We start from the raw sequence: 18102 nt of genomic DNA, 5'->3' as shown, positions 1-18102 counted from the left end.
GAAATTTTAAGTAGCTATGTTTATTATTACTTTTTTCCAGCAATCTTGCAAGAGGCAGAAGTGTGACATTGAGTTGAGTGAGACGAGCGTGTAAATGGGTTGATGAGGAGCCCTCCTCTTGATGCAGGCCTCTGGCTTGTCAAGGAATGGCTGGTTCCACCGCTGAGCCATGTTCACTCTTTTGCTTCAAGGAAAAGGGTTTCTTGAGGGAACAACTTTACCTCCAATAATGACTTATTTGGGTCCAGCTGGGTTACCTAAAAAGAAAGAAAATATATACTTAAAAGACGGGAAGCAGCACTATTTTCTCTCACGGCATTCAGGTCCTGTCCTGAACTCTGATTCTGAGCCTACTATGTACCAGCACGAGCATTTTCACACCTACTATTTTCATCTGATTCTCAAAATAACCCTGTGAGGTAGGTGTTGTCCCCATTTTATAACCAAGGAAACCAGAGCTCAGAGAGGCCAAGTCTCATAGTTTAGTGGAAGAACTAGCATTTGACCTCAGGATGTATGTTCAGAAGCTGGAATCTCTTCCTGGGCAGGTGGGGACCCACAGCTCAGCTGGGACAGCAGAGCAGGAGGGCCTTAGGAAAGGGTGCTGGTTAAAAACTGATCGGCATTCCAGAGGACATGCACCTGTTTAACTCTGGACAGCAGGGAGAACCTTTTCTGTTTGGTGGGAGAGAGCTAAGCTTTTGGGGCTGATCTTCCTGCTGAACACACCTGCAGCAGAGACTATACGGTGCCCACCCCATGGAGCCCAGAGACGAGCATCTCCCCTACTGAGGAGAGGCTCCCTAGGGAGGCATATCAGTCTCCCTGTTGGTGGCATTGGTGAAGATATTTAGTTCCAAAAAAGGAGGGAGTTGATGCCATAATATGACTTTATATTTTAGAAGTAAAAATTATTTTATAATATGATCTAGTACAGAGAATAAAGCTAGACAGAGTCTTCTTGGCTCATTGGGGTATGTTAATCATACCCCAAATCAAACCCTATATTATGTTTATGTCTTCCTTGGTCACCGGCAAGGATGTGATGTGGAGATTTTCTGAATCCAAGAGTGAGAGAAAAAAAACCTCAAACTTTCCTAAAGGGAACATGAATTTTAAAAAGCTGAGACATACTAATACTAGTCTAGTGATACGGACAATGGGCCGTGACTCCAGAAAGATTCTGGTTTAAATCACAACTGCATAGCTATTAGCTCTGTGGCTTTGAAGTTAATATCAACCCTGTAGGACTGATAAGAGGATTAAGTGAAGAAAAACATAATTAGCACAGTGCCTGGCACAGAGCAGGTATTCAGTGATGGCTGCCATATATGTGAGTAACTATAAGGGTGGATGATGGACACACAGATAACGGACAGCTCCAAGTGTGTGTGACGGGAGGCTGGGCAGTCTGCTCAGTCAGATTTGTGTACAGGAGCTCTGGGCCCCTGGGCAAAGACTACAGCACCTGAGACAGGCAATCTTGTCCTCTGCTCAACTCAAGCCACACCTAATGAGATGGCTCTGCTGTCTTCTCCAAGATGATGGGGAGGGGACACCCTGGGGGCCTGAGTGTCACAGGCAGGCTGGTGAACTCAAGAAGGGAATACTATCTTTGACTGTATCCAGATGGAAATCTGGTATGCCCAGGAGGGTCATTAAGGAGACACATCCGCCTCCAGAATCCTCTCTGCTTACAAGGAACCCATTCCAAGGCTGCTCTACTGATATCTCTTGGGCTCTGGGCAGATGGGCAGACAAGGTGGTGGGGAGAGCCTAGCCTGCTGTCTGTCTTCCAATGCACAGGGGGTAGGGTGGGGTGGGGAGGGGGGGCAAGCTGCAAGCAAATGTTTACCCACTTCCCCAATTAACGTACAACACTGCGCCAGCTTCTGTCAACAAACAGAGCTATGCTGCCTCTGCTTCTGACTCGTTGGCATTTTCTGCCCAGCTGCTTCTGCTATTGTTCTTAATTAACAAGCCAGAGCTCTTCCGGCATCTTCTACTTTGTTATTTGTGGTTCATAAATATGATGTTTGCTGGGAGAAACCAAAATCATAATACTGCTAGAGCTGTGCATACCAGCAGAAAGTTAGGCTAAGAAGCAAAAGAGGCTGGGAGATTGGAGCCTCGAGGCCATATTATCGATATACAAGGTTAGATGTCTGGAAAACACACCCAGTTTTCACTGTGTCTGATAAAAGTTGAGTGATTTTTCCCAGTCAGTTTAAGTGGGAGAACTGGGATTTGAGAAGGAGAAAACTGTAATTTCTTGAACACCTACTACATGTTGAGCACTTTAAATATGTTATTTCATTTAATCCCTAAAAAACTAGGCAAGGTAAGACGGAGATGACAGAATTGAGGCTCAGCATGGCTGCCACTTGTTTAAGGCCACATAGTTAGTGAGGGTCTGTCTATACAGTACAGTAGTTAAAAACAGTGAGGTAACAGATTCAAACTCTAGCTCTGTTACTTACTACTTATATGACCTTGAAGAAGTAATACAACCCAAGGGTCTCAGTTTTCCCACCTATAAGATGGGAATAGTAAAATTCTCTTTTATAGGTTGTTGTGCTAGTTAAATGGAATAATGGTGATGAAGGCTCTGGTACAGAGACTGAACCAGTAGGTGCTCAGCTGGTAGCAGCCATTACTAGCTGGAGCACTGCCTTGGGTGGGGACTGGATCTGCCTAACTTTAGCTGGAGCTCTTTCCCCAAAGTCTTCTGGAGCCCAGGCCTGCACTAGGCTCTCTCTCTTACTTCCATCTTGTTGCTCAGCAGAAGGGCTTCCTTCTCTCTGATTGATCAATGTCTCAATACTTGGAGAATCCCTTCAGCAGGGCTGTGCCACCAAAAGACTGCTCACATTAAATGTGGTTGTGTTGGGGCTGCTCCTTCTGGTGCCCCGTATTACAAGCAATTTTGTTCTCTGAAGGTCATTTCAGACAGAAATTTAAAGTAAACAAGGACAATTTCATTTCCATTCTCATCTGCCTGGAGTAGACAGAGAGACTGTACGGAACCTAGCGAGATGCAGGATGCCATGCCTTTCCCCAGCAAGAGTGTGGCCATACTGTGAAATGATCCTGCAGTGTTCTGGGCCCCATTCAAGAAGGATAGGGAGTGTGCTGGAGGGACCTCCTGTTCGGGAGGAATCTAAAAACCATGTTTTCTAACACACATCTGAAAAATGGGGTATGTCTTCCTGCTGCTGTAGGGGCAGGGAAGGGGCTGTGTGCCCTCTTGGAACATCTGCAGGGCTGGCAAGTAAGCCAGGCAAACAGAGCAGATGTGTTCTCTGCAACTCCAGTGAACAGAGATGAGGTGAAATTGTAGGGGAGCAGAACTCAGCTGGTCAGAAAATACTTTTTAATAGAGCAGCAGGTGCTGGTGTGGCCACTACTTCTCTTTCATCTTTCTTCATTCCCCTCTTGTCCTGTAATTGTCTTTTTGTTTTTCTTTTGTCATCATCATCATAGTAGCAATTATCAATTCCAGTCAATCCTTGAACAACCTGGGGGTTAGGGGCATCACCTTTCTAAGCAGTGGAAAATCACATAATAACTTGTAGTCGTCCCTTCATGTATGCAGTTCCTCCATATTTGTGGTTCCTCTTTATGTGGGTTCTGCATCCACGATAAAACTGAGAGTGGCATATTACTGTAGTATTTGCCACAGCTGCTGCTAAGTCACTTCAGTCGTGTTCGACTCTGTGCGACCCCATAGATGACAGCCCACCAGGCTCCCCCATCCCTGGGATTCTCCAGGCAAAAACACTGGAGTGGGTTGCCATTTCCTTCTCCAATGCATGAAAGTGAAAAGTGAAAGTGAAGTCGTTCAGTTGCGTCTGACTCTTAGTGACCCCATGGACTGCGGCCTACCAGGCTCCTCCATCCATGGGATTTTCCAGGCAAGAGTACTGGAGTGGGGTGCCATTGCCTACTCCGGTAGTATTTGCTACTGAAAAAAAAATCTGCCTATAAGGGAACCTGTGTAGGGTTCAACCTATAAGGGAACAACATGGGTTGTTCAAGGGCTAATCATATTCAGTGCTTAAAGGGCTAATCATATTCAGTGCCTACAGTGTAGCTGGAACCATGCTAAATACTTCATATAAAATGTTTTTGAAGTAGTCCTCAAAACAGCCAAACAAAGTATGTATTATTATTACCATTTTAAAGTTGAAGATATCATGGGTTATCTTACCCAAGGTTGCATATTGAATAAGGTTTAAAACTCAAGTCTGCCTGACTCCAAAGCTAAGGATAACCAGAGTGCCACTGGTCTACATGTTGACAGGCTGCCCTGGGACAATACAGGGGTTGGGAGGGGAAGGGAAGTGTTCAAAGAGGGGCTTATTTGAGGAAGAAGAAGATCATGATGATAAAGCTAACATTTATTGAGCATTTAATTTGTACCAGCCACATTCTAAGCACTTAACATTTATAGAACAATTTAATTTTCATAATAACCCTCTGACATAGGCACAATTGTTATTTCTATTTTACAGATGAGGAAACTGAGCCATGGAACATATTAACACTTGCTTAAGTTCTCAAAGTTGTTAAGGGCAGAGCCAGAATGTGAGTCAAGGCAATTTAGCTTTGGAATCCATATGTTTAACTATTGGACTATTTTGCCAGAGGTGCTGCTAAGCGTAGAGTCCACACAGAGAGAAGAAGTTGGATGATATGACCCTGAGGTTGTTTCTAACCAAGCTTCTAGGATATAAGATCTTCACTTTAGGAATGGCAAAAGGTCAAGGGTCAAGGAAAAAATCCTGAAATGTTTATAAAATACGAATACAAAAATGCAATCTGAGCTTATGTCCTGCCATTTACTTGGGATTTTACTGAATTATTGACTTTCTAAATCAACAGAGAAACCCTCCCTTTGGGACCTTCTGGGGGAGGAGGGGCCATTCTAAGATAAGAAGTATGGTCTGACTTTGTCTAGGTTAGAAAAGGAAAGCCAACCTTCTTGATACTTTATTCATTATATTTAAGAAACCTGAAAAAAAAAATTCTCATTAAGTTTACATTTTAGCAAACTGGCTTTTGTTTATATTAACAAAAATGAGACATGCTTTCTGCCAAAGAGAGTTATTCTTTTCTAGGTCACTTTTCTCAGCAGTTTGAGCTTTCGTGTATATTGTACTTCTATTATTTCCCTGGGCTTTTTTTTTTTTCCTGAAAAAGTATAACATTGCTGCTGAGAAAAATGTGAATCAATATGACAGTTTCTCATCCTTAGGCCATATTGAGTGAGTCCTACAATGTTAGAGTGGGAAAGCTCCTTAAATGCCAAATGGTCCAAGCCCTTCACTTCTCTGTGGGCAACCTGAGGCTCAAAGAGGTCAAGTGACATGGCCCAGATCACATGGTTGATAAGGCACAGATACAGTGCTCTACCTGTTTCTGACTTCTGATTTGAGGTTCTTTCTAGTCACAGTATTTTGCTTCTCACTTAACAAAAAATGCCTGAGCAGAAATATAACACTACTACTAGGCTGGGAGCTACCTGAGAGTAGGAGCTGAGTAATACTAAAAATAATAGTAACTGCAATATATGAACAGTACTTTATACTCTGTAAGATATTTACACAAACATTAAATCAAAATCTGGTAGGGTTGGTATTATTAGTCTTTTATGTTTTATTTAGCTTTCCTAAGGTATGCTTTTATTTTAAAATTGAATAAAGGCAAGTCTGGATCTAATATTTTTACATTTAGAAAAAAATGCTAAGTTCAACAATTGGTTTTGAAACTGAACATCTGCAAGCAAAAAATGAATCTAGATGCACAGACATTACAGCCTTCACAAAAATTAACTTTAAATGGACTGTGAACTTAAATGTAAAACACAAATCTATAAAATTCCTAGAAGATAACACAGGAGAAAATCTAAATGACCTTGGGTACGGTGATGGCTTTTGGGATACAACACCAAAGACACAATTCATGAAAGAAATAATTGATAAGCTAAACTTCATTAAAATTAAAAACTTTGCAAAAGACACTGTCAAGAGAATGAAAAGACAAGACAGAGACCAGGGGAAAATATTTGCAAAAGACACAACTGATAAAGAGCTATTATCCAAAATATACAAAGAACTCTTAAAACTCAACAATAAGAAAATGAACAACTCAGTTAAAAAATGGGCCCAGGACCTTACAGATACCTCAGTAAAGAAGATTGACAGATGGCAAATAAACACATGAAAAGATGCTTCTCCAACAGCATATGCCATCAGGGAAATGCAAATGAAAACCATGAGATACCACCACACACCTATTAGAACGGCCAAAATCCAGAACACTGACAACACCAGATGCTGACACTCATCTACTGCTGGGGGAATGCAAAATGGCAGAGCCACTGTGAAGACAGTTTGATGGTTTCTTACCAAATTAATCATATTCTTACTATAGTTCTGTAACGGTACTCCATGGTATTTACCCAAAGAAGCTAAAAACCTAAGGTCCACACCAAAATCTGCACACAGATGTTTAATAAGCACCTTTATTCACAACTGCCAAAACTTGGAAACAACCAAGATGTTCTGTAGTAGGTGAATAGGTAAACGGATTGGAATATCCAGACAATGGAACATTATTCAGTGATAACAAGCTCTCCAGCTACCATAACATATATTGTCTAAACCTTAGAGCTATCCTAAGAGATTGGACTAATTTATCCTCATTTTCACAGATGAGAACGCCAAAGTTCAAATAGGGACATTACTTGCACGTGGTCATACAGCTAGAAATTGGTGGAGCTCAGGTCTTCTCACTCTAAATCCTGAGCTCCTTCTACTCCATGAGGTAGTACAAAGGCCACATACGTAAATCCCCATATTATATTTAGTAAAACTGAATACATCTACCCTTGGTTTTGTTCAAAATTAGCGTTTACTTTGAACTTGGAAGAACAACTTGTCTTTCTGGTAAGCTATGAGTAACATATTCTGTTAGCTGTGTATGTGTGCTCAGTCATGTCCAACTCTCTGTGACCCCATGGACTGCAGCCCACCAAGCTCCTCTGTCCATGGGATTTCCCAGGCAAGAATACTGGAGTGGGTTGCCATTTCCTCCTCCAGATCTTCCCAACCCAGGGATTAACCTCACATCTCTTATGTTTCCTGCATTGGCAGGCGAGTTTTTTACCACTAGCGCCACCTGGAAGCCCCCAACATGTTCTGTTACTTACTCTATTAAAAATATGCATATTAAATATTACAAGTTTAAAAAATAATTGTCAATGTCATCACTATCAAAAAATTTACCATTTATTTGGCAAAGTGTCAGGCACTATACTAGCTGTTCTATATATTACCTAATTAAATGGCCACAACAATCCTATGAGATAAGTACTCCTGTTATTCTTATTTATAATGAATTCTCTGAGGTCAAAAATGGTTAAGGGACTTGCCCAAGATTACACAGGTAAGTAGGAAAGATAATGCTAGAATTTGCACCCAGGTTTGTGAGCTTCTAGCCTGTATCTGATGCACTGTACTTCACTTCCTTTTAAGTTCTGATCCTTCTTCTAAACAGGGGACAGCTAATGTGACTAAATGGCTTTTCTTGGCCATAAAGAAAGCAGGCATTCTGCAGCTGTCCTGGCTCATGTCCCTGTTGTGGCACAGACTTTGTTGTTCCCCACAGGAAAACAAGCTACCTTTTGTTACTATCAACTTGGTCCTAACAGCTAATTGTCCATTTTCTTTAAACACCTTTTGATGAGCTGGGAATCCTTAAAGAGGGCAGTTATACACACAAAGTATCAGAGGAAGAACTTAAGACCCAATCTGCCGGTCCTCTGCTGATCAGGGTGTGAAAAGGCTTTGGTAACTGTAAAGTCTTTTGCAAACATAAGGGACTGACCATCAACATTATCCACAACACCAGTTGTAGCTCCTAGCAAATTCTCCTCTACATTTGCTGCAGGTGGTAATGCAAAAAGAACTTCCATTCTGGAATGGTTGCACTATGGGGCTGGGGCTTCACTATGGCTTATTTACATTCCAGCTTCCAGTATAGTTTCTGGACCAATCTGTCTCACAGGATCACAGAAAAGAGTGGCAGTGGGGTGAGGATTTCCAGGAAAGAGTGAGAGATGCTATTCTTCCCAGTTGTGTGGTAGAACAACTGGGGTGCTAGAAGTGAGGGTGGGTGGTCTTCTGTGGCTGCTAAGCACAGGAATGCCTATAGGACATCTTATCGATGTTTTCAGGTGGGAAGAAGAGAGAAAGAAAGAAAAGTTAAAGGAAGAACAAAGGGAGAGAAAACTAAGGTCTAGGCTGCCCTATGTGTTTTGTTTTTTTTTAATATAATATTATAATGATAACAACAGTTAACATTTATGGGAGCTTACTAGGTGCTAATTGTACCAAGTACTTTATAAGTACTACACAACCCCATGAGGAAGGTACTATTACCTCTACTTTAAAATGAGGAATAGAAGCTCAGAGAGTTTATATAACCTGCCTAAGATTGCACAGGTGGGAAGTAACAGAGCAAGGATTTAAAACTAGGTCTGGTTCCAAAGTCTGTTTTCTTAACCACCACATTAGGTACTTCTAGTACTGTAGTCATACAATGCACTATTTATTCTTTGCCTTTTGCTTGGAAAGACTATCCCCTTTGTGTAACTGAAGCATAAATTTCCCCACAACGGAGTATATTACCAACTCAGGCACTTGGGCAAATTTCATTCATAGCTCCTCAGTTATCACAGACCTAGTGATTGATTGATAAAGCTGGAGGGCCTTTAGGAGTCCATCTCTGTAATAGATGGGGAAAGAAAAGCCCAGTGAGTGGAAAGAACTTACCCAAGGTTACTCAGCACTCTCAGCAGATGTGGGACCAAATCTGGATTCTTCATTCCCAGCCTATGCCTTTAGACAGGCTGTTTAATGAGGAAACCAATTCTAAAGTGTTCTCAGTAACAAAATGACCTCAAATTTGGTATACTGTCAGGGAGATCCTAGGCACCAAAACAAAAAAATGTGACCCTTTCCTTGCACTGCTATCCCTGATGGTGGTTTTGGTCACTGCACTTTTTTTTTTTTTTTCAGTTTAAAGCAGGTTTTTTGAGAGAGACACATACTCCATAGGCAGAATGCAGTCCATTTCATAAGGCGAGAGTGGCCTGGTCACTGTATTAAAGGGTAGTGGGGAAGACCCAGAGGGAACAGAGGGACTTCTATCAGGAGAGGTGGGGGGTGGGTTGTGGAGGGGAAAGCCTCTTTAGTCTAGAAACACAAGAAGATCCAAATTGGCAGAATGAATATAAAAACATAAAAAATATAGAAGAGGCATGCCTCCTCACCCTGGGAAGCCCAAGATTAGTCCTGTCCCTCCTGGGCTCTGGAAGACACAATATCAAGTAACTAAAAGGAAGTCCTACTTTACAGAGTGGTTTGCAAGCTCACTGTTTCTGAAAGCTTAATAAACAGGGTATAGGCAAATTCATTAATGAGGATTCTGGAGTGTGGCAAGAGAAAGCCAGAGCCACTCAGCCTTGCTGGTGTGGGTTATAGATGTACCAGGAAATGGGTCTCATTCCTCAAAGCAGCCAGGATCCTGAGGGGTGGGTCACCTTTGACCTGAGCACCTGGTGTGATTACCCCCAGTGAGGTGCACAAATATTTGCAATGCATGTTCTGATCTGAAACAGTCTGGGAAACATTGATGGAGGGGACATGCCTCACTTTCAGAGGCCCATATCATGGAAGGCAGCCAGGATCTTGCATAAAAAGCTCCTGGAATAGAAGCTCAGAGAGTTTGCCTCTGATAAAAGATGAGCCCACAACACCGCACTAAGACAAATGAAAGGAGAGAAACCTGTTAACTGTTTAGATTTAGAACTGCTACTTCGGCTTAAATACTCTCATAGAAACTCTGACTATTGTTCTTTAGTAGACATGGATTAAGTGCTAATTAGGGAGGCAGTAAGAAAAAGGTCCGGTGGGTTTTGAATCTTCGCTCTGCATGAGTGCTCTTGAGCAAGTCACTGGACCTCCAGAAGACCCAAATTTCTCACCTGTAATGACAGTATCATTCAATACCTAATAAGCTCTAACAGACCATTTCTCTGGGTTTCTCCTGTCACTTGAGAGAGAGTTGAACAAAATATCTGAGTCCGTCTCCCTCCTACTTAAAACTACAAGATTCCATACGACAACAGGATAGTTCCTTTTTGCTTTGACCTCATTTCCCCCAATTTGTAAATGGGTAAGTTTCCTGGCAAGGCTCATAGCATGCCAATAGTGGAAGGAATGGCTGGAAAGACAGTTTGGAGACAGACTGTAAGGGGCTCAAATGCCATATTATGTTTAAACTTCTTGGAAAATTTTTTCTCTCAGGCTTTAGAGAGGCCTGGAATAGCATACTAGAAGCACTCTTCAGGCAGACTGGCTGGAGAGAATGTAAGCACTTTGAATGCATTTTAATACTCAAGCAGAGCCATGTGCGCTGGTGTGTGCGTTAACTCTGCACGCCAACACAGCTCAAGAGCTGGAGCTTTGAACAGGAGTTAAAAGAGTTGAGTCCCTAACGACATACAAAAGACTCGCTGGTGTGATTTATTCTGATGTATTTACTTATCCAATTACCAAAACAGCAGGAGATCATTAAATTTTCTAGTTACCAGATGCAGCACGTTCAATATCTTAAATGTTACCAAGGCTCTCTCTGAGCTATTTTGATATTACATTTCATCTGCCCAAAGCTTATGAAACTGGAAGGCAAGAATCATGAAGAGAGCAGGTGTTTTCTTTGAAGGCTGGTAGAGTGGGTGTTTCTACTGCACCAAACTTATACCAGCTCCCAAACTCGTGGATTTAAGGAAAAGTACTCTGATGAGAAACAAAAGTATTTAGGAGGGAAGATGTTAAGAGAGTGGAGATACACAATTGAAGGTGGCTGGAGATACGCATTTTACCTGGCCAGAACTTTCTTCATGTTCATTTCCTATCGCTTCAGTTCCGAAGTCCACAGAGGGTGAGTCAGGCCTCAGAGTAGAGGAGAAGAGAACAGAACGAATACCCTCTTAGTGACTACAGACTTCACCACTAACCTTAGCATACCTGTGTGAGCTTGAACAAGTTACCTTTCCTTCTCTGAGCTTGACGCTGATATCTGATGCAGCATCTTACAGGCCTGTGATGAGCATCATCACAGCTTGTCTTCACACAAACATTTCCTGTTTAAGACTGAATAACTTAAAAGGCAGGACTGTTTCCGGCTTCTGTATCTCCAACATCCAGCAAAGAATCTGGTATATTATATGCTCTCAATAACTGCTTGTTGAATAAATGACCAAACCAGGGAATGGACATTATGGAATACTAAAAAATACAGAGCAAGACTTTATTAATGATATTTTAGGAGTAAGTTGCAAAATAGACATTTATTCTATTTTCTTTTGAAAAAAATATCAAGAAGTAGAATCTGGGCCTAAACTTTTTGAAAGGGTGGTGCTGGCTTGGCCCCAACATTCTTTACTATTTTGATCTCTAAATACCATCCCTTCAAAGATGTTATGCTCTGGGCAACCAGAGCAGCTTGCTATTCCCCATTTATAGCTTCTGCTTCTCTTCCCTGAACCTTTGTTTATGTTGTTCCCACTAGTGGACCATCCTTTCTCCCCAGTTTCACATGTTGAAAACATCCTTCAAAGCTCAGCTTAACTGCTACTTCTCTCATGAAACCAGGTCTAAGTGACAGAGTGTCTTCTCCCATTCACAGGGTCATGGCTCCTGTTGACAAAAGGGCCATATATGTTCACTGAGGTCTCTCCTTCATATTCCTATTCCACTACCCTGCACCTGATGAATTCACACTTGCTTAACTAATACTTTTGTTTCCCCTTAGGTTTCTCAGACTAGGTGGCTTAAAGGGTCTGCTGGCAGACTCAAGGTTAGTGTTTAAACTGGAAAATAGGCACAGGTAATGCCAACCTTGTCCTCTGTTAAAATAGTACTCCTATACTTTGACCAGACGGGGGAGCCTGGTAGGCTGCCATCTATGGGATCACACAGAGTTGGACACGACTGAAGCAACTTAGCAGCAGCAGCAGCATACTTTGACCAACCCATTTCTGAAGGACCTACCCCAAAGGATCAGCTCCTGTCTCAGACTAAGTTATCTGTCTGTTCTGTCTCTTAAGCTATATTGCAATTGTCTATGAGTCAGTCTCTCCAGTTATATTGAATTCTGAGGGCATATTCTGAGGGTTTTACTGGCTTTCTATCCCCAGGGCCTAGTAGACTACTGGAAACAGTGTGAATTCAACAACTGTTGGCTGACAGACAGACCTACTGAATGACTGAATGGAGGCTCCCCACTACCCACTAAAGTTTCCACCAATCCAAAATCAAAAGAAGCCACATCCCTAGACCTCTTCCCCTAGACTCACGCCTATGGCAAGGAGACCCTGCCAGTGATCCCACCAGAAGGTCACTCAGGTAAGTCCTCTAGCTCTGGACTCTCTGTGGCCCTTGCCTCAGTTAGCCCTGCTGCATAGACAAAGGGAATGAAAATAAGTTTGCATCTGTTGCCCTTTCAGAAGGGACAGATTTTTCCCTGCCTATTTAAACTGCTGTCGGAATTGGATAATTAGAAGGATTTAAAAAATCTTAATACTCTAAACAGAGAAAACTGGTTCTGAATTATTAAGCAACATTTTCAATGCATGTGAATAACCTTAAGTGACTTAACTGCCACCTGATCCTAAGCTCTGGCTCAGATAAATAAATGTGAAATATTGTCAAAGCCCCGGCTTATAGGAACTGCCAAGTACAGTAAATAAAAGCTTAAGTCCCCATAAACTGCCTGGGACAGAGACATTCTCATATAAAAGGAGTAAGAGAAGATGATCTTAAATAAAGCCAGCAGGACTGGGAAGCCAATGTTTTAGTTTTTAGTTTTAGTTTTGTTTTAGTTTTCAGAAGAGAGTTGTCAATAGGGTAGGTATTATCTATATCCAGGTCATTTAATTATAGAATCACATAGTATCAGAGCTGACAGAAGATTAAGAAAGCACTTATTTTAATCTCTTCATATTTCAGATGAGGAAAACAGGACCCAGAACTTACTTCTCTAGTAAGTACCTTCCTTGAGATCATACAACAAATGGCTGGAAGAGTAAAAATTCTGTTCCAGGATACATGGCTCCCAGCTCAGTTTCCTTTCCACTACATTCTATTCATCTGAGACTACCCTACTGGAGATGTCAAAATAAGAGGCTGACTGTTAAAAAACACCTGAAATATTTTTTCCATCTCTTCATTTTTAATCTATGTGTATGGCGCTAGTGGTAAAGAACCAGCCTGCCAATGTAGGAGACATAAGAGATGCAGGTTTGATCTCTGGTCTGGGAAGTTCCCCTGGAGGAGGGTATGGCAACCCACTCCAGTATTCTTGCCTGGAGAATCCCATTGACAGAGAAGCCTGGCAAGCTGCAGTCCATAGGGTCGCACAGAGTTGGACACAACTGAAACGACTTAGCACGAACATCCTTTGCCCTAAAATGGGTCTCTTGTAGGCAACATATTGTAGGTTCTTGTTGGAGGTTCCTTAAAAAGCTAAAAATAGAGTTACCATATGACTCAGAAATCCCACTCCTGGGCATATATCTGGAAAAGATGAAAACTCTAATTTGAAAAGATATATGCATCCCGACGTTCACAGCGGTACTATTTACAACAGCAAGACATGGAAGCAATTTGTGTCCATTTGACAGATGAATAGATAAATAAGGTGTGGTATATATACACAGTGGAATACTACTCGGCCATAAAAAGAATGAAATAGTGCCATTTATAGCAACACGGATGGACCCAGAGATTATCATACTAAAGCCACATATTATATGATACCACTTAGTTGTAGAATATAAAAAAAATGATACAAATGAACTTATTTACAAAACAAAAATAGACTCACAGATATAGGAAACAATCTTACGGTTACCAAAGGGGAAGGGGTGTGTGTGGGACGGATAAATCAGGTGTTTGGGACTAACAGATATATACTATTATATGTAAAATAGATAAATAAGAAGGACCTAGTATACTGCACAGGAGATTACATTCAATATCTTGCAATAACCTATAGTGGAAAGAATCTGAAAAAGAACATATGTATATGTATATCTATATGTCTGAATCACTTTGCTGTATACCTGAAACTAATACAACAATCTAAATCAACTATACTTTAGGAAAAAACAAACAAACATGGGGGGAAAGTAAAAAAAAAAAAAACAAAAAAAAAAACACTAAAAACTTAACTACATGGGTGACTTCTTGAATTCCAGAGACTCCACGCTTTGAAGTTCTGCTTCCATGACTATGCAGGGGGAGCAGGAGAAAACCAGAGAGGGAGAGGGAAAGAAAGAAAGGAGAGGGAGAAGAAGGGAGTGAGTGAGCAAGTGTACAGGAACGTGGAGGGAAGAAAATGGAATAAGTGAGGGTGAATGCCACTATAATGTGGTCCCTCTCTTGCCTTCCTCAACCATGAGGATACCATAAATTACACATGAGTTTCTGCCTGGTGAGATGAGAAATACAAAAACCAAACAAAAACAGTAGATGCATGAATGGGTAGGAATATTTTATTTTCTCTCATTTATTTACTAGACAAATATTTCCTGAGTGTTTATCATGAAGTCAGAATCATGCTGGGCACTGGGATAGAACGGTGAACACAGCACTACCCTGTGTTCACAGGAATGCAGCATCCAGGCAGGATGCGCAAGAAATCGGCCCACTGCAATTCAGAACGGTCAAGGGCTACAGTATGGAAGAAGGCGGCAGGGGAGCACAGGGACGGTAAACACCTGACTCAGTCCTAGTGTGTCAATTAACTCTGTATTGCTCTCTCTTCTTTGTCTCATTCCAGTACACATGACTGTTTCCCACAATCTAATGAACCATTCTACTGACTTTCAGATACAATAAACTAGTATGTGCCAGGCACTGTACTAGGGAAAATTCAAATGAATCAGACATAATCCCAAATAATTCCAGATTTCATATGTACAAATTTTTTTTGTTTAAAAAAATGTATACTGTTGTTATTGTGTCCAACTCTTTGCGACCCCATGAACTGCAGCACACCAGGCCTCCCTGGACCTCACCATCAAGTTCATGTCCATTGCAATGGTGAAGCCATCCAGCCATCTCATCTACTGATGCCCTCTTCTCCTTCTGCACTCAATCTTTCCTAGCATCAGGGACTTTTTCAATGAGTTGGCTGTTTGCATCAGATGACCAAAATACTGGAGCTTGAGCTTCAGCATCAGTATATCTTACGCTAATTCCCTGACTATGTAAACTTGGGTTAACCATTTCTGCTTTTGGTGTCTTTGGTTTTTCGAGGCCTTGATTAAATTATATTTTTCTCGGCATCTTGCTTTTCTCATCTATAAAATAAGGATTTTTCACAGTTCTCACAGCCTAAAATGCATGCATGAGGAAGGCCTGTTCACACAAGGAAGGAAAGTGGAATAAACTTGGAAATATCAAGAATCTTCAGGTTTGGGATTCAGCCACAGACACTAAACCTGAAGCCTGCAGGGCTAGATTCTGGATAAAAAGCAGGGTGTGGTCCAGGTGAGGTAGGCTAGGGCTGCAGCCCGAATTGTAACGAGCACCGCAGTGAGGCCCAGGGGAACTGGTATGTTGATGCATGAGCTACTGCACTGTGAAACTCCAGCACCGGCTTTGAAAATTACAAGGAGTGTCTAGAAAAGGTTAATCTGCGCATATACACGTTTGCAGTTGTTTGTATTTACAATGGGGTTATTATACAGACTTTAAGTGAACAAAGCGTGTCTGCAGAAGCACCTGGAATACTGAGCACAGAACTAATGATTTTTTATTTATGGCCGGGCGGAGCCAGATTGGATTGTATGTACAGCCTTCAAAAACTTATTTGATTTTGGATACTGAATGATATAGTGCTTTATAAGCACCTTATAAAATTAAGTTCTGGGGCAAAGTAAGTTAATTTGGGAAAGGTTTAAATACGTCAGCCTATCTACACACAATCCTAACAGTCACTGCATTTTATGTTTAGCATGGCATAGGGAAAGAACCTGGATTTTACAATCAAATACTGGTATTGACATTTACTATGCAACTTTGAGAAATGTAAGCTCTCTAAGCTTCTGTGTCCTCATCTGTAAAATGGAGATGATATGCATCTTTCAGATAACTAATATACTTGATTGTGCATACAAGTGGCATAAAATAAATGGCTTTATTCATTGTTATAACCCCCTACTGTTCCAAGTACTTTGTAAATGAGTTAGAAAGGGGCAAGGGCAGATTTTATTAAGGTTTGAATCCCATTCAACTTTCATGAAATGGCTGTAATCACCTCAAATATATTTTAAAAACTGTTTTGTGTACCCCTTTTGATCTGGCGAGGAGCATTCAATGATGGGTTTTCTTACAGGGTATCACTTGGTCTCTCAATTTTTTTGTGGGTTAGCAAAATCCTTTCTGCTCCTTGCCATCAACTTCATTACAACGGCTTAAGTATACTGAGCATTTACTACATACTGATGCTAGTGCTTTATAAGTATCATCTCATTGCATTTTTCCAAAAGCCTTGTGAAGTAGGTACTAGCATTATCCTTCTCTTATAGATGAGGAAATTGAGCTACATAGAAGTTAAGTAATTTGCTAAAGATCAAAAAGCTAGGAAATGCAGAGGTGAGAATCAGCTTGGGACTCCAGAACGCAATCTTTTAACTACTGCCTTATACTGTCTCTCTGTCCCTTATCTCCTTCAAATCCACTCCAGTTACTGCCAGGGCCAGTTTTGGTATTGAGCCAGTCTCAACTTAAATCTCTTTGTCCTCATCAGAAAGCACCACCTAGACTTTCTCCTGGCACCTCAGACTTAACAAATTCTAAAGCGAACCTGCATCTTCATCAGTCTTCTCTGATTCTGCACATGGTACCTCTAAGCACCTTTGACAATTCTTTCTTCCTATCATCCCTATCCTGACATAGTTAGACAATCACCAAATCTCAGTGATTTGTGCTTCTTCCTGATTCTGTCTCCTCTTCATCTCCACCACTGTCATCTTAGTTCTAACTCCCATAAACCTGTTGTCTTGTGTACTTCAAAACAAGTACCTGGTTTCCCTTTCCCAGGCTCCCACTACTCTGATCCTTTCTGATACAAATAATCAACAGGTTTGAGACAGTAGGGGAAAAACACAGAAATATGTAATCAGATGAGATCAGGCATGGTTAGGGTGGCATGATGTGGACAGAAATGTGGACCTCAAAAGACCTAGCTGGAGCCATTGCTCTGCAACTTATTAGCAACCCAATTTGTTAGCCATTTGACAGCTCTAAGCCTAAATTCTGCATCCTTACACAAGGGCCAACATCTACTTTTAACTAGTTAAAATTTCCACTAGAATTGGTTCCATGAGGGTAAAAACTTGATTTAGGCTATTCACTACTGTATTCCCAATGTCTTATGCTATATAAGAAGTACTCAAGTGTTTGTTTAATGCAAAGAGAACTCTCCAGTATTTTTTACCTCCCATCTCATTTTTCTCCACATCCAACTTCATATCCTAAAATCTAGTCACTGCAAACTGTGAGCAATTCCCAATCAATTGCTGCTAAGCCTACTGCTGAGGTGCTACCTAGTGTTCCCAAGTGTAGGAAGGCTGTGTGTAGGAAGGAGAGACTGTGTGTGTGTTAGATAAGCTGTGCTTAGGCATGAGTTGGTCACAAATTCAATGTTACCTAATCAACATTATATGTCAAATAAGGTGTCTTTAAAAAGAAACACACATAAGACAAGGTTATATACTGATTGGTTGATGAAAATTTGTGACGAGAGACTCATAGTAATTTAACCCTCTACTTCATCTAGGGGCAACAATTGAGTATTTAATGCTTGTGACAACTTTATACAACGTAACTACTGCAAATTATGAGACCTGGCTACACCTCTCAGTTCTAAAGCTAACAGCCCCATGGCCTACAGAATAAAATTGTTAATTTCTTAGCTTTAGTTACCTCTCTCACCACAATGTGCACTCCCGACACAGACTTT

At 41.2% G+C, this 18102-nt stretch overlaps 1 protein-coding gene across 4 annotated transcripts in view; it reads right to left on the bottom strand.

The window, feature by feature from the left end:
• Window positions 1-18102, bottom strand: part of FAF1 (Fas associated factor 1) — a 513649-nt gene continuing 495547 nt past the window's right edge. For all 4 annotated transcript variants that reach the window (XM_044945026.2, XM_044945027.2, XM_025289476.2 and 1 more), the window contains one exon: window positions 1-257. In XM_044945026.2, the coding sequence (XP_044800961.1) occupies window positions 174-257 (84 nt within the window). In that variant the 3' untranslated portion in view covers window positions 1-173. The remainder of the gene's footprint in view (window positions 258-18102) is intronic.

The sequence above is a fragment of the Bubalus bubalis genome, chromosome 6 (genome assembly GCF_019923935.1).
Source record: "Bubalus bubalis isolate 160015118507 breed Murrah chromosome 6, NDDB_SH_1, whole genome shotgun sequence".
NCBI classification, from domain to species: Eukaryota; Metazoa; Chordata; class Mammalia; order Artiodactyla; family Bovidae; genus Bubalus; species Bubalus bubalis.
This window is presented reverse-complemented; position numbering and strand designations above follow the sequence as displayed.